The sequence below is a fragment of the Perca flavescens genome, chromosome 24, assembly GCF_004354835.1.
Source record: "Perca flavescens isolate YP-PL-M2 chromosome 24, PFLA_1.0, whole genome shotgun sequence".
NCBI lineage: Eukaryota > Metazoa > Chordata > Actinopteri > Perciformes > Percidae > Perca > Perca flavescens.
Window position 1 is genome coordinate 10,286,860 of NC_041354.1, and position 27,881 is coordinate 10,314,740.

The following is a 27,881-nucleotide window of genomic DNA, read 5'->3' on the forward strand; positions in this document are numbered from 1 at the left end:
GGAGGAGGTGGACACACAAGCTGACTCCTGCTTCGACATTTTTCTATTGAACTTGAAGACTTTTTGGAGAGTTTTGAAATGTGCTTTGTTTAAATTGGCTTATTGTCTTCTTCTTCTTGTCCTCTTTAACTGACACATTATCACCCTCTGCAGATGGCAGAACTGTGTATCGCATCACAAGTTATTCATACAAAATAGGGGTTGTCTCATGAAAACATTAGTTCCAAAGTGCCAACAGTGGTCAAAAACTCAACAGGGGACCTTTAAATTCGAATTAGGATTAGTTAGGTTTATTGTATTCAATGGAAGGTCACCACAGTTATACAACACCAATGTGTGTGAGAGAAAAACAGAGACACCCTGTCCTTTGAGGTGGGACACCTCCGTAAACTGATATCTGGAAGAAGAAAGGAGACAGAGAAAAGAGGAGGGGTGGAGGCACTGGGAGGATGAATGAGCGAAAGGGAAAAGCCAGGAAGGGAATAAGAAAAAACTAAGTGAAAAGAGGATTTAGAGTAACAGGAGATCATTACATAACAGGTAGTAATTATTGTTTGAATAGGAACATAAAACACACATAAATATCTGATTATAATTGCCGTAGTCCAGTATGACAAAGGGATTCTGTCTCTTAACCTCTAACACACCTTGTGCAATGTTAAGGGATCACCAACGTCATTAGAATTCATCCTCTGGGCACCATGAATGACCAAATTACATGGCAATCAACAGTTCATTCAATTTAATTCTGTAAATAAATAACAATTTCTCAAGCCTCTTTCACTAAAATCTACCCAGATCATGTAACAGGTCAGAGCTGCAGCACATACACATGCACCCCTGATACCGACACAACAATGGACAGTGTTCCAATCTCTCTGTCTCTGTATCTTATAGGAGAAGCAATCTGGGGTAGGAGGAGAGTTGAGGAATGAGATGGGCGAGCCTGAACAACCAATACATTCCCACTTTACAGAGTGTGTGTGTGTGTGTGTGTGTGTGTGTGTGTGTGTGTGTGTGTGTTTGTGTGTTTGTGTGTGTGGGTTGTAGATGCAGGCAGTACCTCGGCATGTCAAAACAGTCTTTGCCTGTCTTTTCTTTCACACACAAACACACATTCTTCAACTCTTTTTGTGATATTTCCATTGTCTTATTTCCATACTATTATAAGAACTTAAATCGCAAAGACTCCCTCTGACCTAAAGGGGGTAATATTACATCCCCTGCACTCTGGTAAAATCTCCAGTATATATATATAATACTTTTTGCACAATCATATACAGTGGTGGAAGAAGTACTCAAATCCTTTAAGTAAAAGTGCAACAATGAAAATGTATTCTGTTATATTGTATTAACACCTTTACGCAGTAAAAATACAGAAATGTTATCCATAAAGACATTTAGAAAGGTAAAAGTATTCAAGTATGCAAAAAAGTCACACTATTATTAATATTACATATTTGGATCGGTCAAAGTGCTGGATTTTAGTCATCATCATGTTCAAAATCGTAATCTGTAAATTGATTAGTAACTACAGCTTTCAAATAAATGTAGTGGAGTATAAAGTACATATTTCTCTCTGAAGTGTATGTATGTATGTATGTATGTATGTATGTATGTAGTAGAAGTATAAAGTTATACCTACATAAAATGGAAATGATCAAGCAGAAGTACCTCAAAATGGTACTTAGTGACATCTCCTACTTTTCACAACTGATTATACATTTGATGCTGTTGCAAAGATCGGATTTGACATGAAATGAATATAATTCTTATTTTTGTGTTTGGGGCGTGCTCGGTATTTGACGCCACGGGGCGGGGCTTCACTGAATATTCAACGGCGCGTGTGGGAGAGGCAGCGCACGCGAGGAGAGAGGCTGAGCCGCACGCACACAGCTGGATGGATAGCAACGTCTCCGCCACATCAGTAGAAGGATGTGATTTTTCGATATTTATATGAACTTTGTCACTAAAAGAGAGCAGCAGCTGGACTCAGCTCGACTTACCGGGTTAACATACAGATGGTGTAAATAACAGCTGGATAGCCTACTAACACAGCACGCGACAAAAAAAAAAAAAAAAAAAAAAAACAACTGCTTCATTTTAATGAGTTGATTTTTAAGATTTGCGACCAGTCCAGATAGCTACTGAGCATCCGTCCAGTGAGCTGTACACAGACACACACACACACACAGACATGATGGAGTCTATCTTAGACAGTTTAACAGCAGAGAAACTCTATCCGTCCGGCGGAACCAACCTGTTGGACCTGGAGGAACTCAGCGATGGAGATTTCCTCACTAATGTGGTGAGTTCTGCATTAGCCCGACTTTCTTTAGCGTCTCATTTTTGTGTGCACAGTTTATATATTCACGAGCGTAAACTAGCCAGTCGTCCTATTTCTTCTTCCGCTGGAAGTCAGCTGTCAGTATTTAAAGTCTCTTAAATCAAACGCACCTCTGCCGCCTGTTCCGCCCGGAGCCGGACCTTAGGAGGGCGGTGTAGTTGCTGTAGTTACTGAGATCCTGGCCGATATCCGGGGCTCCTACCTTGCTGTAGGCCTGTGTGTTTACTGTAATTGTGCAAACCAATCTGTGAGACTGGAAACACAGACACAGGCTGGCAAATTACTGGTTAACTTGTGTGTGTGTGTGTGTGTGTGTGTGTGTGTGTGTGTGTGTGTGTGTGTGTGTGTGTGTGTGTGTGTGTGGTGTGAGAGAGACATTTCGTTGACTAGTGCACAGAAGAAACCTTAATTATTTGTATGAAGGCAGGTTTATAAATTCATAAAATTATAAATGCACTCATTCTTTCAGAATAAAACTCAGAGGACAAGTATCTCTCCCCTCTCTAAATCACTGAGGCCTCTTTAAAACCAGCTGTTGCCACCAATGCTCTCTCCATATCTCCATCCAAAAACATCTATTGCTCATAAATATAATAATCACTATGTTGGTTGAAGGAGCAAAAGCGAAAAGACAGGAATTATGCAATTAAGCTATTATTGCATGCCCAGTTTTGGCAGTTGTGACTGTACTGTTGCATGTAAATTGTAACGAGTGTATTGGCACCAGCCCCTAATGTATGACAATATATTCCTCCTTATCCCACCCTGTTTCCAAGTGTACTGCATGTGTGCGGTGCACCTCCGGCCACAAAATGCCAAAAGTACACTGCCATGCCCTCTGTGCACGCCATGCTTGACCGAGCTTTGCACTCTTAATTTGTGGAAACAGACTGGGAGCCGTTTCACTGCTGCACACTGAGAGTTTAATGATAAATATCACACTATCAGCAGGAAGTGCTCTTTCTTTATTCCTGTTCTATCGCCAGTGTCTCTTTTTCCACTCTTGAGTCATTCCGTCTTTTCTTTTTTTAAATGGCACAGTTTTTTTTTTTTAAGCAGAACTTTATTCTAGTCAATGAGTCAGCCGAGCAGTCTGCTTGTGGTTTAAACCCCCCCCGTCCCTGTTCTAAATAAAGTAGTCACTAGGCTGGGCTGTACCACTGTGGACATGGGAAAGGATGTCTAATTAGCTGTACTGCAAGATGTCATGTTTATACATCTCTCCTTAATCTATAATCTGCAGCTGTCATGTATGGACAGGTGCCGATGATGAATCACAGCATCAGGGACCTCATTCTGTCGCTGATGCCTGCGTACTGCATCTAGAAGTGAAGGTGATGAGAGCAAAAGACTAACCCAAAACAGTCAAGTTCTGTGTCATAAAACCGAAACAAGGAGCAGAAAGACACTATACAATTCCAAAGAGCTAAGAGAAACTGCAGATTTTTTTTAGCTATAAGGTCTTTGTACCAAAAAACAAACAAACCGGAGGACATCATAAATGGAGATACAGAGAGATCAGCTCATTGGTTCTTATTAAGGTGTGCTCCGTGGTAGGGTACTGCAGGGATTCACACACTTTCTGCTCTGTATTTTGTTAACCTCTTCCAGTATGTGTGCCCTGTTGATAACCAGGAGGTTAGACCAATGTAGATAAGAAATAGGAGTGGGCATTACAGGGCTAACGGAGATTGCTTAAATAAAAAATAAAGTGAATTGACAATCATTATTAGCGGGGGACTGTGGCTGCACATTACTCTATTTTCATAGAATTATTATTTTTATTGGGAAGATATTCTAGTAAGCATCACTTTTCACTTGGAAATTCACCTTTCAAAAGCTCCGAACACAAGCCCTATCTAAGCATTAAGTAAGTTTTTTTGTAACTTCCAGTTCTGCGTAACGATAAAGAGGAGGGGGAAAGCCCCCCTAAGTTATGGTGGCACTGATTTACCTCTCCACCTGATGGAAAGGCAGGATAGGATCCCATATTTAGCATGGCATCTCTGTATGGCTCAGAGGGGAAACAACCCTTTAACCTCAAGATGCCCTTAAGCTTTCTACACACATGGAGTGACAGATTCAATTATAATTGTTTTGTTCATAACAATTCCTATTATATGTGACCATTCCTTGGCTACAGTTAGAATTGTGCATCATGTGCACTGAACCATTTTACCACAACATCAAGAATCATGCATGGATAACATCATTTACCGCCTGCTGGGAACTGGTTAGAACAGCTCTGCATGCAGCTTTCCTAAATCCTGGAGGAGAAATGAGTAGGGCTGCAACAAATGATTATCCTCATTATGCATTAGGCCTAATCATGTATTTGGACTTGGATTCTTTAAATGTAAAGTCAGGCCAGACAAATGCAGGGGCGAATGCCATGGTAACCGCAACACACTGCATTGACCTTTTTCATTGACGGTCTGCCAGAGTCTGCCAGATCGCATCTGAAGGCCAGTTTCAAAACACGTTGATAAAACTGTATGAATGGACCAAAAATCATACATATTATACAGCCTACAAAATAGGTGTACCAATGTACTGAAGCTGTTCTGGTTCCAGCTTCTCAAATGGGATGATTTCCTGCTTTTCTCGGGGGGGGGGGTTAAATTTTTGTAGGCCTTTATTATGACAGGACAGCTTAGACATCAAAGGGGAGAGAGAAGGGAATGACATGCAGCAAAGGGCCACAGGTCAGAGTCAAACATGCGGCCACTGCATCAAGGACTGAGCCTCGGTATATGGGTGCACGCTCTACCAGGTGAGCTACCTAGGCGCCCGGACAAACATACTTTTACACACACATGCACAATGAGGTCAAGCAAGGACAGTACAGTGTATTCTATTTGATGGTTTTCTACTCTGTTCTAGTCTAGAGTTGTAGAAAAACCTAAATCAGAGAAAATAAAATCTCTAGATCTAATAATTGATATTTGGACTTTCTGTACTCTATCCATGTAATGTTTTTTCCCTACATTTATACTCTTTTCACTTTGTTATTCTATTCTATTCTACTCTCCGTTCAGACCCTGTACTCCAGCTTTAAAAAGACACGCCCATCTCATTTGCATGCTTGTTGCAGATTGGCTGCTTAACTGCCAGATGGAATGTGAGCAGGCATGCAGCCGTGTGTGTGTGTGTGTGTGTGTGTGTGTGTGTGTGTGTGTGTGTGTGTGTGTGTGTGTGTGTGTGTGTGTGAAAGAGAAAGAAAAATACTCTTCTACTGTTTTACTGAGAACTATAGTTGAGTTTACTGTCACACACACACACACACACACACACACACACACACACACACACACACACACACACACACACACACTAGCCAACCCACTGCAGCCACACACAGCACCACATAATGCCAAATACAGTAGAGAACACTGCCATTTTCTTATCTGTGGCAGCCAGTGTTATAGGATAATGACACAATGTTTTCAGGTCTCTCACAATTTCATTTTTAGGCTGCAAAAAATCTGTCCCAACCAGCCATGTAGTTTTCAATTGACTTTTAGTGTCCTATTCAAAACCTGTTATGTCTGCCAATGGATTTTCCAGAAGAAAAAAGTTTATACCAGTGTTTTTGCATGTTTTAGCCTACTTTACTATGAAATCCTGAATACTTTACATTACCTTTGGTCACTTTCCAATTATGCTGTAACATTTCAGATGATTGAATGTTAGGGCTTCTTCTTTTTGAATAATCTTTGTTGTCTATAAAATGTCAAATGAATCTGAAACATAATTTCCCCCTGTCCGACCATCAGTCCAAGATATTCAGTTTACAATTGTGTGACAGGGAAAGCATCAAATCACATATAATCAAAATATTTTTTATTTGCCAATTCATTTTTCATCGATCGGTTACTGACTAATCGGTGCAGCCATTCTCTGATAATTTCCCAATTCATACTGTAACATTTGTGATGATTGAATGTATGGTGGTCTTTTAGGAAGCAGAGTGAGTTCAAGTCTGCATTGATTGATTGCAATAGTGTGATATTGATGCAAAGCTAAACATAGGCTAAGACCTGCAAAACACATTTTATAAGTGTAACTAATATTGATATTCATTTATAGAACCCATTCCAAAGAAATTTGACTTTTGGTCTGTTCCAAGCTAGTCTTTATCCTCCGCGTTCCACTTCTAGGATTGCTCCGGTGCTGCAGGAAATTCCTCCATCTACAGTATTTTCCGTTTCCTTCCGCTTTCTTTGTGTTGGAATTTTAAATTCAGTGGATTTATGAGGTCTATTGTTGATCTCTGCAGGGTAAATTGAGACAGCTAGCTAGACTATCTGTCCAATCTGAGTTTTCTCTCGCACCACTGTTTAGCACCGCCATGACGATTCTGATTGGTTTAAAGAAATGCTGTTAAACCAGAGCACGTTTTCCTCCCATCCCCGAATGCTGTGTGGACTAGCCAGACCCTCCTCCAGCGTGCTGTGGAGGAGGGTCTGGCAAAGCGAGACTAGTTCCCTACAATCTTTGGACCTACAGTCTACATTGCGAAAAATGAAGCTATAGCTAAAAATTGTGGCTAAGATGATGAAGCAAAATGTATTCACGGTGTGAAACTAAATACATGCAGAGAGGAAGTCTGTCTAACATGACGGAGAGTTTCCTGCAGCCAGGGTGTAGTCATAGTACCTACTTGCTAGTACATCTCCACTTACTGTCATTTATGACAATCACTGTTTGTTCATGGCAGCATAAATCTGATGAAAAGCTTTTGCTCTCAACATTAATTGGTTTCTTTTTCTTAGTTGAGTAATGATTCAATCAACAAACAGACAAGTTAACATGAATGCAGAAGCTTTACTTTGACCCTGTCGATTAGATAGATGTATAGAGCCCCATAAACAGCAGCCAAACAAAAAGCTTCTTGATGCCAAGAATTGGAACCCAAGATATATTAACAACTGGAATAAACTGAATCAGAGCCACTACTGTTGGCTCTTGAAATCCGAATTTGAGACTACATGTTTTTTTTTTCATTCTATTTCCCTTTGGCTTTTACATGATATTCTGAAGAGTTTACGATGGTTTCCACTGTGTGATTCATGCCATAATGACAATGTTTCTGGCCTGGCTCTCAGTCCAGTTTATCGCCGTGCTTTCCTTCATCACTGCATCAGGGAAAGTAAATATTCTTCACATGCAGACAACATGGGTGATTTGGGCTTTTTTTCTGCACCTGAACCGATAAGGCATTCAGATGAAAGGAGAGAGATATGTTGAGACTCAACACTGTTAATTACAGGCATAACAAAGTCGCTCTCTGCTTTTATAATTACTTCTTGCGTCTGTCTTTCCCAGCTCTTTCCCTGTGTGGTTTACACATCAGCCCCATCCCCCCTAATGACACACCACCACGGACATAAGCTATACAAACTGTCAACTGCTTTTTAACACGGTTTTCCTGTGATTCTTTTCCCAGCAGAGAGGGTTCATGTAATGAAAGGTCCAGACCTCTGTTGTTCTGTTCACACTGACTGCAGGTGTTCCTTTACAAGCCGTCTTACACTGAACCACTCTGGACTCATTAAGCTTCCTGTCCTAATAACAACAATAACATAATAATAACATAATAATATATATATATATATCACCATTTATCTCTGCGTTTCAAAGCTGCGCTTTAGAGTGACAAGACAAATAATGAAGCAAAATGTAAAATACTGATTAGAAAATAAAATGAACTGCCACATTTGCCACTGCTAAATGTCAGGTGGTGCAGGTGTGATGCAGGTTAGCATCAGCGCTGAATTCAACAAAGGACAATGGTCCACTGAGTTTTGACCTTTTCATCAATCAATTCATTGTAAGGAGAAAATAATATGGTATTATCTCGGTATTAGTAGTAGGCTCAAATTCTCCGTCTGCCCTGATATACACAGCAGCTGCCACAGTAACAATTTGATGTTGTAAGTGCATGCAGTCCTTTTCCGTTTCCTGATTTTTCTTATTATATTATGCTATTTTGAATAGCTTTTTGTAAACTAAATCAATCCTTGAGGGGCTCCCCGTGCCTTAAAGAAACAATTCACCCCAAAATCAAAAATACATATTCTTCCTCTTACCTGTAGTGAGTTTCCCGGTGTTGGAGATATCGGCCCGTAGAGATGTCTGCCTTCCCTTTAATACGATGGAACTACTGTAGATGACGCTCAGCTTATTGATCATTTGTGTATTAAATACTTACATTGATTTACCAGGTGGAGTAAATCAGTAAATCTGAATGAAGATTAACTAAGATTTTTTTTCTTGATAAATGTTTTTTATTTATTTTTGAGACCACTTTATTGCACAGGTTGTCCATAGTGGTGTCATAGACTAATGACTGCAGAGGAGGACTTGTTCTATTCATTTATAAGTCATGAATGTTGAGAGCTTATTCATTCATCATTTTAATGATTTATATTGGCTGCAGCATGGCAGCACATGGTTTGAGTTATGAAAACAGAGTTAAGAGAAATCCCAAAACACAAACTGTAATGCTAATAACATAAAAAAAATAAAACATGTATCAGTGTTTGAATGGGAGACACACTCCATCTACCATCCATTTCCCTGCAGCTTATTCAGAGCCTCCTGTCTGAAATCCACCTCCAGCTTTTGTGCCTTCAGGATTTAGTCACATGGATCAGTCTAAAAATTAGCAGAATTTCTAATTGCGTATTTGTCTTTGGCTTATTAAACTGAAACAGAAGAGGGAGGGAGATATCAATGAAACAGCCTGTACATGCCCAGTCCTGAGAGCAGGAGATCTTATCAGCCAGAATAGTTGAACATGTCAGGTGTGAGAAAAAGATCTACACAGCAATTGGTACATGATGGCCATGCCAGGTGATAGATAAGAAAAAGATTAGCCTCAAACAGGGCTGTGCTAGTCATAGGTGAGAGCTGTATCACAGGCTCCAGGGGTGTTGGAAGTGAGCAAGTGGATAGCAATAACCCGACTAAGAGTCACTACTGTAATGTGGAGCTAAATACAAAACTGTAGTCAATTACTGCAAATGTAGCTGAATATAAATTAAAGGGCCACTGAGGAAACTACAAGGGTTAAATTCTATATAGTAAAATATCATCACTGATGGTAGAGAGCAACATAAAGTCTAACACATGTTGGTCTAATATAAAGCTAATTTTAGCTCATACTAAATTGTTTCAATTGTGGGCCTTGCTCTGCTTCTTCTCCCAGCATCATGCCAGTTTCGCCCACATTTCTCCATATAGGAAACTTGTCCCTGTTTATTTTTGAGTGGCGCAGTTTAAATGTGACCTATATTCCCTAATGGAGCAGAGTTTAAAGGGGCAGTGTGAGAGTTATTTAAAGGGATATTGTTCCAGCATTTAGTGCAGCAGGAGAACAAGGGTGCTCTGTCAGTATTTTCTTTTTGTGGGTGTGTTTGTTCATGAATGAGTGAGTGTTCACTTATGTGTGACAGAGCAAGTGACTGCAGGATTACCGAGTGTATGCACACACCCTGTTGAGCAGTGGCTGTCAGTTACTTAATCCTGCAGGGAGCTCTGTTGAGCCTCACGATTTTGTTCAAATACAAATATTGATAAATATTGATATGGTCCGTCAGCGCTAATTTCTGTGACAAATGCTTTCTCTTTCCTGTGACTGCTTTAAAAATGAAAGCCACTCTGTGTTTAACACAGGTCACAGTTGAGTTACCTTGATCATCAGCAGTTTTTCATGTTTCACGTGCTTCTGTTTTTTACCCACCATCTGTATCCCTAGCCTATGTGTGTGTATGTGTGCTTACTCCCCATAGTTTCATTAGACAGCTGCATGTGTCCCACAGTTTCAACACAGACACACACACGCACACGCACACGCACACCCACACGCACACGCACACGCACACACACACACACACACACACACACACACACACACACACCACTGAGATGTATGTGTGACTTAAAGTTGACTTGTTTGAACAGTATTTAAAGAATATTGCACATTAACAGTGATTCCCATGACTTATACCTACAGTATAGTCCTGCACAAACCTTGGCCTGTTTACACCTCTCCTTCTCACCCTCACTCTCTACTCTGTGCATTTCAACTGCAGTGATGGACAATGCTACAAGCCTTGAAGCTTTGTTGTGTGCATGTAATTAATTTAGGGAAAGAAAATCTCTCAAAAATGTTCAACTTCTTGGCTAGCTATCTACAGACAACTGGCTTCTGACTTAAGCACACATTGCTATGCACTAAAACCATTTGCACTCTTGGCCTAATAAAGTCTAAACTAAACATTACGTTTTATGTAAGCGCTGCTGCTGGGAAGGTAGTGTGCAAAGAGGCCAAAAAGCCTTTCTCCATTGTTGATATTAAAAAAAAGTCCTGTCTTTATTGTTTCTACTGGACTGATTTTTGTCTGCCGTGACACTTCTGGCAGTTTTGGGAGAATTTCTAGGAATAAAACATACAAATCTGTTGTTCCCACCAATCCATCTATTTGTGTGTATATGTGCATTTGCTTTTGTACTGCTTTGTGCATGTTTGCTCAAGACCAGGGTGACTCATATTGTGTGTGTATGTGTTTGTGTATAAAAAAACAGTGAAATCAGAGCACCATGCTGTCCCAGGCTTCCAGAACATCATCTCTCAGCTCAGTGACTCATCTCATACAGACTGAGGATGAATCTATCAATGCTGTTTCCCATTGACTGACTCTTCAGCACAGTCACACAGGGTGTCTGGTTTCTGACCCTGACAGATAGACTGTAGTACTGTAGAACTGAAAGAGAGAATGAGTTGATTAATTGATTGACAGAAAATTAAATGATTAAAATTATTTTGATAATCACTTGAGTGATGTTTAGCAAAAAAGGCAAAGGAGAGATACTATTCCTATTTCCACTTTTGAAGAAACAATATAAACAGTCATCAATCTTCAACGTTCCACTAACATTGACATATTATTATACCCACAAACGCTAATTGCATCACGTATCTCCAAAAAAAAGCATTGTTTTAGATAATCAAATGGTTTATTTAGCGTAAGAAGTAGGAGAATTGTCTCACCCACAAAGGCAAAACTTACATTAATCCTTCAATTTTTCTTTAAAAAGTCCAAATTACCAAACTTTAAGACACTTGAAAAACACAGTATATGACTTCTTTTGGAGTGGTAACTATTTTACTAAATAAAATACTGTCTGTCTCCATGTTTCTCTCCATGTTTTCCAGCCTTTCTCAGGTGACCAGATGGATGACTTTAGCAGTGAATTGTTCAGCAGTTTCTTTGACGACCATCTATTAGAGCGCCCCCTTCTGGCAGACAGACCTTCACCTTTACATATGGACATGGAAGACAGCAACCCAGGTCAGCTCCTCTTTTATTTTGAAAAGTGATCAGTTAAAGAATACACATCCTCACAGCTCCTCTCAGTATTAAAATTAAAGAACACATTGTAAGAATTGTACCAGTGTTTGGATCACAGTGGTTGTTGCTTCCAATAACTAATTTCTCCAGCGTTCCTAGTTAAGTTATTGCCAATGGAACAATACAAATCTCACAGCAGGTAAATGTTGGTGGAACCCTTTCCAATGGCCAACCACTGTCTTGGAGATGTTTGCCTTGATGTGCTTTTAGTTTAATAGTCACATTTGGATGACCTTGTTTCCCCGGATAACCTCCAGCAGTGCAGCAGCCAGTTGTTCCTCTCAGCAGCCAGTGTTTGAGTACAAAAGACCCCGCTCCCATTATTTGGTTGGATTCTATGGCTTGGTCTTTCTGATTGTCAAATTCCACCATATGAGAGCCAGTTTCTGTTGCCAAAGTGTGGGACTTCCAAAACTCCTGCTTTTTAGACGGACGGAAACACACAAGACTTGTACCCCTCACCTAGCTGATTGTGAAGAGTGAGGCACACAGTTGTTGGTTCAGGCTACAACTGACAACTGGCTGAGCTACTACTAGGCCCTCACTTGCAAACTAAGCTGCACAAATAGGCCTTGGTATCCCTGATCAGTTACTGCACTGTAGTTTCTTTCAGTCTATTGAAGCTGTCAGATGGATCAGCTTGCAGCACTATGTCACATGCATCCCTTGAGACAAATCAGTGTCCCTGTCAGGCGTTGCCATGGTCACTAAGACTTCAACAAAATGATTGGATAAAGGGATGAAAAAACATTGTAATTTTTATGTTTTCCGAGATAATCATTTGTCATTTGCGAGCATCGTTTCTAGCAGCCGTCAGGAACATTTACATAACGTACACCTATGTCTGAATCAAACAGCCATCACTTTAACACATCGACGAAGACAGCAATGTTACGTTTTCCATGTCTGAAAAGGGCTTTTGAATCTCACAGATATTCAAGCAGAGCACAGCTACTCTTTAAGTGAAGACTCCGCCCCCCAGAGCCCAGCCCTGTCAATCAAAATGGACCATGAGTCTGGTAGGTCATCCTATTCATTAAAACAATCTTATCTTAGATTGTGCCGAATGGAAACATGCACAGCCAACCAAAACTCTACTGCTGATGTTTAGTCTGGATCTTTATCATTCTGGCTGATGTTTAGTCTGGATCTTTATCATCCTGGCTGCCCCCCCCCTCCCAGTTAGTGTCTGTATGATGTAATACATAACATGCAGTTTGACCCTGTCTTCTGTCTGTCAAATAGTATACACTCTGATTGGCTGAAACCACTGTCTGTCATATAATTGGTGTCATGATGGGCTTAATCTGTTATCTTTTATATTTTATTTAAGGGGTGTCTGTAGGAACAAGTGTCTGCTGCAGCGCAATATAAAAATAATGCATATTTCTGTCTTTCTTTCTGACTCATCTTTGTCATTATCTCCTCCTGTCTTTGCCCGTGTTCCTCTATCTCTGTCTGTACCTGTCTTTTTCATTCTGTCTGTCTGTCTGTCTGTTCTCCATTTGTCCCGGGGATCCTGCTGTCTGAGCAGCAGGATCCCAGTCTGAGCAGTTCTCCTCCAGCTAAGCCCTGCCCACCTAACACACACACACACACACACACACACATGGACTCACACAACGCTATGACAAGCATATGGTTTTGAGTCTGCAGCTTTTGCCGAAGCCAGCGGAAACTCTCTTTCTCTCTTCTGTCAGGTTATCTCTCTCTCTTCTTCCTGTCTATATCTCTCCCTTCGCTCCTTTACTTCTGTTGTCTGTCTTTCTCTCCTTCTCTTTCTCCCTTAATCCAATTAAATCCACTTTATTGGTATGAATATCAGATTACCTGCATTGCCAAAATACCACATTGAGCAGCAAAAAAGGTCTAGCTCACATCTAAAAACAACTGTCTATGTTTCCAGTTCAATGCTGTGAACTAGAATATTCATTTTAGAAGTTAGAATCACGCCAATCAAAACCTATGTATTCTGTAGTTAGAATGTAAATTTACACTCATGCCAAAGCAAACAGGATGTTATAAAAACTAAAATGACATTAAACTAGCCATCAACATAATATATTACCTCATAAAACACAATATTTAGACAGATTTCAAGGTAGTTTATATATTTTTCTTGTTTATTGTTGCCTCCACACACACACACACACACACACACACACACACACACACACACACACACACACACACACACACACACACACACACACACACACACACAATCTATTCCAGCCTATTTGATATTGAACTTAATCCAAAATGCATTTTACAACCTGCATCTGCTCCATAAAGCCTGACTAAAAACGATTCTTACTTTCCACCAATGTTAGATCTCTACTTTAGTGCATCCACAACACAAATGGACCATTACATTTATATATATATATATATATATATATATATATGTAATGGTCGATATGTATATGTGTGTGTGTGTGTGTGTGTGTGTGTACAGTTGTTAATTTACTTCACCAGTATATGTAGAGGTTTTAAACATCTAAAGGTCTCACGGCTTGAATTTTCCTGTGAATTAATTATTATTACTTCCTGGGAAGATATCACTATTTTCCCAAGATCTCTCGCCATCAATAACGTTTTTTAGATTAAGCTTTTAAACAAAGAACAGAAGATAATTCAAATTCAATCAACAAATTGGGTTTATTCTCATTTTTCAATGTTATTTCTTTCATATTTGTTAGATTTTGTGTCAATATGTTTTGGTATCTTCTGCTCTTGATGCACCACCTGTTGAATGCTGCTCTGCTCTCTAATTTGGGGGATGTAGAACTCCACTTGTTGAACACCAAGTTTTAGATTTTGCACTCTGCTTTGTTCCCATTTCTTCTGAAACAACTGGACTGCTAGCTGCCATTTTGACATGACAAGTATTTTGACAAGACTGCTACAGCTGAGAGGTTGATCCAATCACACAGTAGGCCCATTTCATCCCATTTCAAGGATGGACTTGGAAGAATTGGCAGTATTTAGCTACAAAAGTTTTGTTGCGCCGTGAATGAGGTTTGCAGAAGGCTACTTTGTTTCAGTACGTACAACATATGCTAAAACCCAGGCACACATGTGGAAAAGGCAGTAGGTTCTGGCAAAAATTGCTCATAAATACTGGGATCACATCTCCAGATATTCAACCGTAGTATCGTGCAGGTTTGAGGAGAACACCCTGGCAGAGCACCCTTTTCACAGACCTTCTCAAGCATCCAGTGACACAATAGGAGCAGCTGCTTGTTTGTCTTGATGAGTCAGGTTAATTAGCCACCTGGGGATGTCAGAGGTTTTTGACCTTTCACACAGCCAGTTTGGTCTGAATGGAGGAATTTGTGGATCATACTTTGTTCACTTGGACAATAGAGCGCAATTAAAGGTCCTCCCCAAGTATGATGGTTGATGTTAGGCAATGGATTGTCTGATCGTATGCCAATTATAGATCACATTTGGTTGATTTGATGGGTCACTACATGTTTTTACAGATTCCCTTAATATTAATAACATGACATTGAACTTTCCTGTCCTCTTTTTCCGCCTGTGGTCTTAGTTCTCGTTGCTCTTATTCATCCGTCAAAAAAGATGCTGTGTGTTGTACTGTAGCTCCAACTGCGCTGCTCCATCTATGGTTTTAATACTCCTGCTGTCCTACGGAGATCAAACACAGTCGCCACCTCTCCCCTGTTAACCCCCTGTGACGACTGCCAGGAGCCTTTGGTCATTAGACGTTACTCTATGAAAGGATTTCTTACCTGGGTTTACTAGCAGACTGTCTTTTATTAACAGCATCCAAACAGATCCCATAAAGTAGTAAGGGGAGAGGGTCAGGTTTTACTTTATTACTTTCATCCACAGCATCTTTTACATTTACCTAGCACAGGACAAAATACGAGAAACTATACAAGGACGTTTAAAAACCAAACGTTGTTGCCTTTCTGCTGAGCTCATGTTTAAAACAGATTAAATCATGAAATTGCTCCAAATATACACTTGTGGCATATGTGGATGCGATCTCACTACAAAAATTTCCTCTGACTGGCCAAGGCCAAAAAAAAAAGTATGTAAATGTACACTATGTTTCCACTTTTTCCTTTTCAGTAGAAAATCCTTGTTGCACTTATGTTAGCCTATTCAAAAGTACTCTGTCAGCTACAGTCCATGCAATGACATGGAAATTATACACCTCATATTATTATATTTATGAAGAGCCAATCAGGTAATATGAAGGAAAAGCAGAAGGAAAACCATCCACAATCATGTACTTTATTCTACTGTTTAAGAATGCAGAAAACAATCAAACATGTATTCTCCTTAAAACTGTCAAAAGAGTGTAATACTACCAGCGTAGCCATAAATGTACAGGACAGCCTTCCTATGCATTGGCTAACAACGTCTGGTATTCATTAAACAATGGTGGTGGAGGGCTTCCAATCAAGCCCTGGCTTAACAAGGGCAGCAGGCTTAACGAGGCTCCAACTAGCAGCAGGACCGGCCTCATTAGGAGAGGCTTCTGAGGCTCTTACTTACAGAGAGGATGTGGCAATAGGTAAATGGTGGATCCACCCCAAAACCGATTTTACATTTTTACTCCTAAACTCTAAAACTTTTAATATGTAATCAGTGATTTTCCTGAAATATTTCCGAGTCACCATCCAGACCAGTGACAAACATCATATAGGAGGTAGCAGTGAGTGGGAGGCTGTAATGAGCGTTAACTTATATCATTCAGCGGTGAGGGCTAAAACTTTGGGAAGATTTGCACCGAAGCACCAAAATTGGGCCATTACAGACACTGGTACTGATGAGCTGGTTGGACTTAATTACGGTTAGTTTTGTAGTCAGTTGATTTTGAAACAAGACTAGATTAAAAAGGTGTATAGCCTGTCATGCTGTTAACCTGCTAATCAGTAAGTTGATGGACAGAAAATGAATTGTCAACTTTTTTGATTATCGATTAATCGCTCAAGTCAATTATCAAGCAAAAATGCTAAACTTTCCTTAGTTGCAGCTTTTGGGTGTGAGGATTCGCTGCTTCTCTCTGTTTCGTAAAGGTAATATATTTGATTTGTGGACTGTTGACATTTTCCACTATTTTCTGACATTTCACAGACCAAACAAATCACCATACACTCATGTGCTATCTCCTGATCTCGGAACTGAGCTGAAACAAACACTACAATTAGTAATGATGTCCACATCTCTAAAAGTCCTGATCTAATGGGCTAATGGGCAGATTGCAATGAAGTTTACTGACACTGTGACATTGTGCTCTAGCCATTGGGTTAAACTAATGCAAAAATTGTATGGTCAGTGTTCATTCCTGTTATTGACAGAACATTGGCATTAGGTTCGTCTAAGACAGCAGAAAGAAGCCACATTTAGGTTTGTTTTTTAGGGTGGACTCTCTGACTCGTGCTGTTCGCTGCTCCAGTGATGGACACAGGATAAAGCTCTCTGATGGGCACACACCTCCATCCCCCTCTGCTTCCACCTAGCACACTCAGCTTGTAAACTTCAGAGCATTTTACCAGCAGACATGTTGCTAGGAGACCAGGAGGTGATTAAAGTGACATTTACTCCCAACACACACACACGCACACACGCACGCACACACACACACACACACACACACACACACACACACACACACAACAACACTGCTACTGCTCTTGTTGCATACACCATTGGAGCTTTTCGGTTGTGTGTGTGTGTGTGTGTGTGTGTGTGTTGTGACAAACATCAAAGTGTCTGTCCTGGTGCTCATGTCTTATTCTAAACTGAAAACACTCCTCTGGCTACTTTTTTGTTACTATTTGCCTCTAAATAGTTATGGTTTCTTTTCAATTTAAAATTGGATGTAAAGTTAGACTTTCGTACTTTCCCACAGACTGTTGGTGGACTTTTGCCTAATGAGGTTCCCTTGGAGCAGTTTCTCATCAGCTCACCTTGGAAAAAGCCTTAATTGAAAGCATACATAGTTAACCTTCAACTCTGGTAGACCCACCAGTCGGTCTATCAGTAAACTCTTTCTGTGGGGACAAGCTATGTCAAAGTAAACAGATTTTTATTTTGAACAAAAGATCTTTGCACTTCCATAAAGTTGGGGGACTTTGCAAGAGACGGATTACTGTAAGAAAAAGAGTGGTTAAAACTGATTCAGTAGAGGCTGAGATACAGTATCTCATATTTTAGCCTATGTATGCATGTATGAGTCGAGCTAAAAAAGAAATTAGAAAATCATACAATTCCCATAATGCAACTCAATTGCTTCTTTCCTTACACTCTCAAACTCTTGTGCAGGCTTTATTTTATGAACTAAAAGTCTCAAAACCAATCCGAGATTTTGTCAGATTTAACAACGGCTTTGTAGGCGAAGTTGTACTTCTCACCACGAATAAACTGATCTGCATGTGTAAAATTGGTGGAATGTTGATGTATACATATATTGTTTAGTTGGGCCAATTATATAGAGTTGTTTCCTTAAAATGTGGTTTTTTGATGGTGTTCATGTGATAATGTTCATCTATTGGTTGGCTGGTAGGAAAGGTTAATGAGTTTTACGTTTTTCGTGACTCTTCTCGTTGATTGTCCCTTGATGAATTGTGATGATGTTTGCCCCACCAATCCCAGTGAGCTTTGGTTTGCCAGAGGTGATTTGGCTGGTGCTGGCAGGGAGGAGCGGAGACTCTTCCTCATCCTGGCCACTACCACACCAAATATAGCAGGAGTGCTTGGGACTTGTTTTCCTGCAGCAGCACTTTTGTCCCTTAAAATACTTTCTGCAGCTCACAGTAGACTAAACAATGTAGTACCTGTGAGATGCTTTTAAATATATCCTCATTGTGTTTTGGGGAACTTCCTTTAAAAATTGCACTCTGTCCTCATTGTTGGCTCACTTAATTATGCATATATCCTGCAGTGTTTAAGGGCAGCAACCCTTTCTGTACTCAGGAAGGACACTAAAGACGAGTTGTTGGTTCAGCCCATCTTTTATTTCAGGGTAGATACACACTCGCTGAAGACAAATTATGCACCACAGTCGCCAGAGCGACGTCGTCCAGCAGTCTGTAATAACCAGTTTAACCAGGAAGTGCACAAATGTTTTGGGAAAGCTCTTTGAAAGTGTGATTTATAAGCTACCAGTCACTTCCACCATTCCTTCCTACCATTGGAAGACCTCCCTGAAGGTCCCTGAGGAGAAATATAGTTTTAAGTTGCTCCGAAAATTGAAGTTCATTCTGCTTTTTGAAAAGGGCAGGGAGCCTTATAGGCTGGAATTAAGGTGTTTGATTATTACCATTAACATGTGATGTTTTCATATATTTTATATCATCAGGATTTTATTCCTGACATGGAAATAGTAGTTTGACGAAAAAAGAACAAACATGGTCCGCTTTTCAACCATATCACGTACGTCCTACTTTCTACCATCAAACCTTCTGTCCACTGACAAAAAAGTTGACAAACTAGTAGGTTTAAGAGGTATTTTAAATAAAGTTATTCAGCGAGGACCTACAAAATACTACAGTTGCTGCCAAATAGACGCACACTGGTGTAGAACAAAAAAATGTCTTTGTGAATGTGGATTTTTATGGTTTTTCTCTTAGAATTTGAATGGAGCTTCAGTCAGGACCTTTCAGCCATCTTGGTGAAACAGGAGGAGCCTGATGGGGGCCAAAGGTTAGATCCTCAGCCACTGGAAGGCCCACCTCTCATATTAAGCCCTGCCCCCCCACACAGAGGGTCGACATGGAAACACACGGTTAGCATCCATCAGACAACGAGACGCTACAAATGATGATGTTGTTGTTGTTGTTGTTGGTGTTGCAATGTTCATTGACATTATTGTTGTTTATGTGTATCTGTAGGAGCCCAGTCAAGACAGTGGGAAGCCAGTAGCCATAAAAGATGAACCCCGAGAGATTGGACAGTACCTTAGCCTGCCCAGCGGTACACAAACATATTTCTTTATCTATACAATGTTTGAGATTTTAGAATGATTTAAAACATTTGGACCTATTAATGAACTTATTTTTAGCACATACAGAACAACACCAACAGACATCTAAAGTGCAGCAAGTTGTTTCAGCTGTCAAAGTAAAAGCAGTAGCACTCAGTCAACACCCCCCTCTCCTTCCAGACGATGCTCTGCAGCTCCCGCCTACCCCTCCCAGCAGTAACCACGGCGACAGTGATGGCTCCCTCCCTCCCTCCTCCCCGCACCTCCCTCTGCCACCGTCTTCCCCTCAACCACAACAGAGGCCAGGAGGTCGGGCCTCCTCCTCTTCCTCCTCCTCTTCCTCAGCCATCTCTTCTTCACCTCTCCTCACTGCACCACATGTGAGTAAAAGAACACATCTTTCTGCTCCCCGTCTGAACTCTTGTTCTCCTCATTTTCCCATACTGATTGGACAGTACAAATAGTTGAATGCATTAAGTGCAAATAATATTATTATTTTTATATATTAGTATTTTTGGCGTGTAAACCAGCTGTCATCATGGGGTTAAATCAGTCCGATAATCTGCTGACAAAATGCCTTTTCAATGAAATTCAATCAATTCAGTGTGTGGCCATTGTTTGTCTGATTCAGCATCTTTTCTCTGAACAAATGATTCACATTTGTACTAATGGCATAATGTAATGCCTTATGACCAAATGTTTATACAGAATTTGTTCAATGTCAGCAAAAATGTTTGATTTGGTAATGACACATCTGAACTGCGGTGCTGTAGCGGTATTGTTCAAAGGAAAAGCTGCTGAGTCAGTTGCCTGCAGGCTTCATTTTAACATAAATGGTTGCTAATGTATTGATGAAGTGCTTTGTTTCATTGTGCAGAAACTGCAGGGTTCAGGACCCCTCTTGCTGACCGAAGAAGAGAAGAGGACCCTGGTTGCTGAGGGTTACCCAGTACCCAACAAACTTCCTCTCACTAAGACTGAAGAGAAGGCACTGAAGAGGGTCCGACGGAAGATTAAAAATAAGGTGAACACCGCACCTTTTGTTTTGTTTGTGCTCACAGCTGGACGGAACATCTGATTTACCAAAAAAACTCCATTATTTACAGAGTCAGTGACTCTGACTTCTATTCTGAGAGTTAAGCAGAGCTTTTTCTGACATCAGTAAGTTCAGACAAGAAATAAAAATGATGCTAAAACAAAAGTATAATTGATGGACAAACAGGATTCAAAACATTTACAAATCCGCTCCATCTGAGCACATTTATTTAGGTGCCTAACACTACACACAGGTTTGTAATGTAGAAATCATTACTCAAACTTTGGAACTTAGAAAAACATATTTGCATCTTGCTGATATTTTTCTGTTTCCTACCCAGATCTCAGCTCAGGAGAGTCGGAGGAAGAAGAAAGAATATGTGGAATGTCTGGAGAAAAAGTAAGGCTTGGAAAAAAATCGTTGTCCCCATGTTTCTAATCGTTTTCCACTTCTCTTGGTTTACCTTTGTATTTGGCTGTCTTTGCGCTTTCCAAACCCTTTTTTCCCATTATCGTCCCCTCAAATAGTATTAAAGAAACTATATTACAGTATATCAGTAGCCATTACTATTTAGAACAGTCCAGCCAATACTCTACAATGCTCTGACTTTGCCCTGCTGTTATTGGCATAGTGACAAAATATTAAAGGATAAGTTGGTGTTATTACACATTTTTCTTAAAGTCAATTAATCCTACGAAAAGACAAAATGGATGTTTCTTATCAACGTGCTCAGCAACCTCCAAAATCTGTTATGTACTCATAATTTACCTTCAACATTTTTCAGTGAAGCAGTATTTTTTAAAATGCAATTTCTCATTGAGTGAGAAATGAATCATGCAGTAACTGTTGTACTGCTGAATTATTACTGTTATTTCAACCATGCCAGTCCAACTCTTGGAAATGCTTGAACAGACGATTTCATAGCAATGTCTGTGTAATGAGTGAATAACTTTTTTCCTCCACTTCTCTGAGCTGTCTAACAATGTATTTAAGAGTGTTGCATTTGGTTCAGAGAAGCAGCCATGTTGGTCATTGAGGTTGAAGTGGAGTTGAATCTTACCGCAGGCCTTTTTATACATAATTGTGTGCTTTTTATGTGCATTGCTGGCACCGGAAAAAAAAGAAACGTGAAAAATGCAACTGACAAAAGGGAGAAAAGATAGATTCATGCAATGCTGAAGTGAACCTGGCAGATGGAATTTATTTGAGAGGCAGTTTTTGTATGTAGAGGTTATGTTTTTAGAGTTAAGTGTGCTAACAGACACACAAGCTCTGCAGTGGATTAAACTGGAGCAAACTCAGTGACCTGTGGGGTCAGGTAAAAATGTCCAGATGAACACATAGTACTTACATGATGTATTTCATCAACAGAAACGTCTTCCTTTCTATTTTCCTTTGATGTTCTGACCATTTCTTGCTGCGTCAGGACTCCAGTAACCTGCTGAACACATGGGTCAGATTCCTTGACAGGGAGAGTGAAAGAGAGGTGAAAATGTGGGCTGGCTTTTACGACATTTTCATAGCAAAAAGTATCCAAAGTTCATACAGGTGGTGACAAAATGTCCTATTACTGTAATCCCATTAGAGTAGGGAGAGAGTTAAGAGTCCCTTTGACTGAATCAACACTTTCACAACAGAGAAGTAAGAGGAGGTGTGTAAAAACTGAAATCCTTCTCTTTCTTTGTGTTTATGTGTCTGTTTTGGACATGAGGGCAGGATTAGTGGAGGATCGATGCACAAAGAGAACAGCAGGACGACTCGCTGCAAGGAATGTGTATGACTGAGCCATATACCAACCATACATAAGAGGAGCTCGAGAGGATTATGTGTAACACAGCACAAGATTAACAGCATGTTTAGTTGATCAATAGGATTAGCAGGAGATGACGGAGGGAGAGAAAAGGAAGAGGGATGAGGGGACAGTTAGGAAAAGAACACCTCTTACCCTGCGAATCCATTTGTGTGTTTTGTGCACTAGATATATATGGGAGAATTAAAATGTCAAACGAGAACATAGCCTTGATGAGGGATCTTATTCCTGATCAGAGGAAAAATATCATTAAATCAATGTCATGTGTGATCTCAAAGTAAGACGTTGACAGAAATCTGTGTCCGTCTGTGCTTGTGTGTTTGTATTAGGGTGGAGAGCTACACGTCAGAAAACAGCGACCTGTGGAGAAAAGTTGAAAACCTGGAGACCGCCAACAGGTGAGACTCACAGACACACACACACACACACACACACACACACACACACACACACACACACACACACTAGCTGACATTAGTGTTGTCTTGCCGTTGTGTCTCTGAAAAGACTGAAGCAGATGTGAGCTGGCTCCGATACTAATAACCCAGACCCGACATTCTTTGACATTTGTAATGATGTTTGGATTATCGTCACTGAAAATAGCAACATGTTTGCAAAGAATGCAGCTTGATAAACTGAGAGTTGAATGGTCTGTGCTACAGCAGGGCTCATTTTTCTTGAATCTTTCTTGAAATGAAATAATGAATATTATACCCACAAGCAGGAAAGGTTTGACTGAGCTGCAGCCATGTAGTCGTCAAAGGACAGACACATTCTACAGTAGGTTAAACATGCAGTACTAGTATTTAAGCTCTGTATGTAAAAACCTAGTTTATATGCATGGAGAGAATTATAGTAGAGTCTAAATAGAAATTTGTCTGCACCATAAGCAAAGTGTAGAGTCACCCAGCTCCGTTTGTCTCCTCTGTTATTATAACAATATGAAACCAATCTGCTATTATCCTAGAGTGGGTGGGTAGATGGGTGGGTGGGTGTGGTCGGGTAGAGGGTTGAGGGGGGGTCTGTCTCTGTCTGTCTGTGGCAGCCTAAGCCTGTCATTAAAACTGCGAGTTAACAGTAGCTTTCATCATGGAAGGCAACCCCCTCCCTTCCCACCACACACACACACACACACACACACACACACACACACGCTGGTGAATATGTTAAACCACCACACAGAGGAACAATGAGTTGGCACAAACTGGAGAACATGAGTCAGCAAGCTCACTCTCACATAAAGTCCAGAATATGTGCAGGTCTTAAAAAAAAGTTTTTAAACGTATGAACTACATTTAAGCTCTTTTTTTTCCTGAAAATCTAAAAATGCCCCAAATGCAGTTATTAGTGGTCGTTTAGTTCACCATGCAATGGTTTCTCTTTCCTGCATGTCCACTTTGATTCATACAGAACTGGGTTAGTGGTGCTACTGGTTTATTAGTGGTACACGAATAAACTTAACTCCTCCTCCATGAAGTAAAAAGTCTTGAATACAACACTCAAACATGGCCTTTTCAGAGATGGTTTTTGTTGCCTTTGCCAGAGTCAGACAATAATTTAAATCTGTGTGTCCAGTACAGATAGAGGTTCAAAATATATGTTTAGCCTAGCTTAGCACAAACACTGAAAGAAGGGGGAAGCTGCTACAGCTCCCCTAAAATTACAAAAAAAAAACATTAATTTCATACATAAATTTCCATTTGTGTTCTGAATATTGTCACACATAATCATTCACCAAGTCAACCAGCATGGCATCTGGGAGTACTGTGTATTTAAAGCAGCAACAGTAAATCACTGTGGTTTTACATCAAAGCCCTGTGTGAGTGATGCTGCTCAGTATCATCCCATATACGTTTATTACAGCTGGCATCACACAGCGTAATGCTACAGTCTGGTGCATGTGATAGACATCAGCATGGGCATTTGAAACATTAGATGTACCAACTGACTCACTGACTCACCAGAATATCTGATTGACCAGTTTATTGTCTGGTTTAGTTTCTAACTTGTTAAACGATCAACTGACTTGTTGACGGCCGCTTGGCGCTGTGTTCAGCAGTAACTGGTTCTCTGTCTCCACTTAGTGGTGAGAGTGGGTCCTTACATCTCATACCATCAGAACCCTGCTCTCCAGATCACACTGATATACTATATTCCCCTGGTATTACTGGGATTCTCTGTCCAACTCTACTGTACTGGTTTACTCACTCTGGCTAATTGACAGTAAATCAGTTGGATAAAGCTGGATAAAGATAATATTGAAATATGAAAATTGAACTGGTGTTACGTCCTTGAGGTGAGGCACAGTCTGCGAGAGGCTGAGGCTTAAAAATCCTCAACCAAACAAGGTTCTTCCTTGAATCTTTACTCTACCTGTGAAGTTATTTAAAATTATTTTTAATTTGATCTGTTTCTCTCTCTCTAGGTCTCTCCTACAGCAGCTCCAGAAGCTTCAATCGTTGGTTTCAGGGAAAGTTGTCCCCCGTTCTTGTAAAATGGCCTCAACTCAAACAGGGACGTGCCTCATGGTAAATATAGTTGTCGTTATTTTAAAGCTCTTCACGTATGCATTTTGGATATTGTTGTTATTTAAGTGACTTTACTTCCTTCTGGAGAGTGTATAATCAAACAATACATTTGAACTTTAACCCCTTGTTCATGATTCCTTACCAACGTGAGTGTTTTGCTCCTCTCTCTATGCAGATGGTGGCCGTGTGTTTTGTCCTGGTGTTGGGCTCCTTCTCTCCCTGCTTCTCTCCCCTCTCCTTCCTCACTCACACCTCCTCTATGTCCTCATCCTCCTCTTCCTCTAATCCCTCCTCCCCTCCTGCTCTTCCGCCAGCGGACCTCTACACCACTAGTCAGGGTAGGTCTAAAAATATGTCACCTGTTATTCAACATTGTTATAGAAAGTGTATTTTGAATGGACCCATTAACCTTTCTTATATACTCCTTTAGTTAACAGTGTAATACATTTCCCAGAGTGACTATCAACAACCCTAATGAGAGAATGAGAATGAACTTGTGGAATTTAGCGCTTGTAGATAGAGAGCAGGAGCAATAACAAACTGAGAGACGTCACATTGTAGAAAAGAAACTTGAACTGAAAATACAACTCTGTGTTCGCGTATATTTGTAATATCGAATGGCAAAATGACCCTTCAAAAAAAGAAGTGAAGATGAAAAGTATGATCCCAAAATAAAAGCACATGAAGAAAGAAGATTGACACAGATCCCAGAGGTGTAGTCTCGTAAAGAGGACACGAGTATCAACTTTCAGTCTTTGCTGTATTCAACTTCCCTATAAATGAACTTCCTTTAACCACTTACCCTTGGGAAACCCCTTTTGAAACCAGAGGTTAGGCTGTCATCACGTTAAGTACCATTCCTTTCTGCCAGCAACCATCCCCTGAGTGGTAAGGGATAAAGTCTGCTAGACTGTACCATGGATGTATAATAAAACCAGACTGTACCCATCAGGGGCTGAAATGCTGCCCTGCTAGTGGCCCCTAGAGGCTACTGTGTTTATTACAACCTAAAATACAACTGATAAAATACAATTGTTGGAAAATGACATAACTGACACGTGAATGAAAACCAGTGTGTGTTTGTGTGTTGCAGTCCGTTCCCGCAGCCTGCTCTTCTTTAATGAAGGGGCTCCATTGGAGGAGAGTTTAGTGACATCAGAAGGGGAGAGGCTACAGTCAGACGGCCACATCCAGACAAGCCGATACACAGCTGACGCACACAGCAGCAACCAGACAACTGGGCCCGAGTTAGACCGGAGGTGGGAAAAAAACATACATTGTGATCTTTTTATTTCAAAGAACTTGTAATGTCCTTTCAATATTAACCAGGTGCCTTTCTTCTCTTTAGAGAAACGAAACCAGACGGAGTCTCCGAGTTTTTCTGACACAGCCTGACCCCTCCTCTCATGACTTCTAACCTCTGACCCCTAAAAAGCCCGAAACCTCCAGATTCCTGATCTCAGCGGGCTTCATATCAACATCCAACTGGACCAAAATCTACACCATCATCCCTTTTAGTGTACCTCAAGACAAGACTTCCTCCAATCCTTCACAGCCAGTTCACTGCCTTCACACGGTGCTTCACTTCTCTGCTTAAACAGACTCTGCTACACCTGAATATACTTGATTTTAAAGGGACCATCTTATCGAAATTTCTATTTATGCACTAAAATATAGTAGAATTTAAAAAATCCAACTAATCCAATAATTAATACCGGTATGTATAGTTTAAACAATCATGACAAATAATATAGAGATATTAAAAAAACATAGGGCCTTAATTAAAAAAACACTAGACAATATACAGTAACTTACAGATGCAATTCGTATAGTTTTAACAAAACAAATCTGTATCACTACAAACTAGTCAGACCATTGCCAAGACAATATGAGCCACTTAAGCTGTGATCATGTGTGTATCTTATCATGTCATGACAGACCTAAAGCAGTTCTTAGTTTTTGCTGCCTCACTTTCTTTCCAAAACAAATGCAGTGTAGCGTTAGCATTTAGAGGAAATGTTGCAGGAAACACAGAATGGCACACCTTTGCACCTTTAAGAACTCATAAACATATATACACACATATATATATATATATATATATATATATATATATATATATATATATAAATATGGATACTTGCCAGACCTCGACTGTGGGAGTTTATGTTAGCACATGGTGCTTGTATTTTACCTCCAAGCCACTCTAGATGCTCTACATCGGGTCAGTGCTTTCATTTTTAACCAATCACATACTGTATGTCGATAAAGGGCTGCAACTAAAGATTTGTTTGATTATTTGTTAAATTGGTTATTTTTTTGATAAAACAATTAATCCTCACATTAGAGAAGCTGGAACCAGAATACTTTTTTTGTTAACTGATTTATGCCATTAATCCATTATCAAAATTGTGGCTGATTAACCGTTTCAGCTCTATGTTAGTTACAGTTCATAATGAATGCAACATGTACTGCTACTAACACACCTTTAAAAGAAAGCTGTGTCATTTTAAAAGTGCCTTCTACTTACTTTAGTCAAATATGACCAACTAGGCCTTACACCTAAAGACCACACACGCAGCTATACACCTGGAAACGTAAATCTAACTAGATTACACACTGCTTGTTTCAATCAGGGCTGGCCTCTTGATGCTCATTTTGCCATCTCTCTAGTTTTTTCTTTTTTTCTTTTAAGTAATCATAAACTGGGTCAATGTTCAGGATTTATCTGGGGGAAATATTTTATTTCACATGCCTGTGGGGGTGTAAAGGATTGTC

The 27,881-nt window shown here is 40.1% G+C and overlaps 1 protein-coding gene across 2 annotated transcripts; it reads left to right on the top strand.

The window, feature by feature from the left end:
- Window positions 1-1,881: 1,881 nt before the first annotated feature.
- Window positions 1,882-27,166, top strand: creb3l1 (cAMP responsive element binding protein 3-like 1). 2 transcript variants are annotated; one of them, XM_028572196.1, is made up of 13 exons: window positions 1,882-2,308; window positions 11,571-11,706; window positions 12,699-12,785; window positions 19,377-19,531; window positions 19,638-19,719; window positions 19,910-20,109; window positions 20,607-20,753; window positions 21,106-21,164; window positions 22,905-22,973; window positions 25,001-25,103; window positions 25,279-25,441; window positions 26,197-26,362; window positions 26,452-27,166. In XM_028572196.1, exons 1-13 carry the CDS (start codon window positions 2,198-2,200, stop codon window positions 26,486-26,488), a joined length of 1,515 nt encoding a protein of 504 aa, XP_028427997.1. In that variant the 5' UTR covers window positions 1,882-2,197; the 3' UTR covers window positions 26,489-27,166. The 2 variants fall into 2 exon arrangements, with proteins under 2 accessions (XP_028427997.1, XP_028427998.1); XM_028572197.1 differs by lacking the exon at window positions 12,699-12,785.
- Window positions 27,167-27,881: the final 715 nt, after the last annotated feature.

Excerpts from the sequence above, each read along its gene's own strand:
- creb3l1 (XM_028572196.1), top strand. The coding sequence starts at position 2,198 with ATGATGGAGTCTATCTTAGACAGTTTAACAGCAGAGAAACTCTATCCG. Across the intron at positions 21,165-22,904 it reads GTGGAATGTCTGGAGAAAAA|GGTGGAGAGCTACACGTCAG; the intron begins GTAAGGCTTGGA and ends TGTTTGTATTAG. Across the intron at positions 25,442-26,196 it reads CCTCTACACCACTAGTCAGG|TCCGTTCCCGCAGCCTGCTC; the intron begins GTAGGTCTAAAA and ends TGTGTGTTGCAG.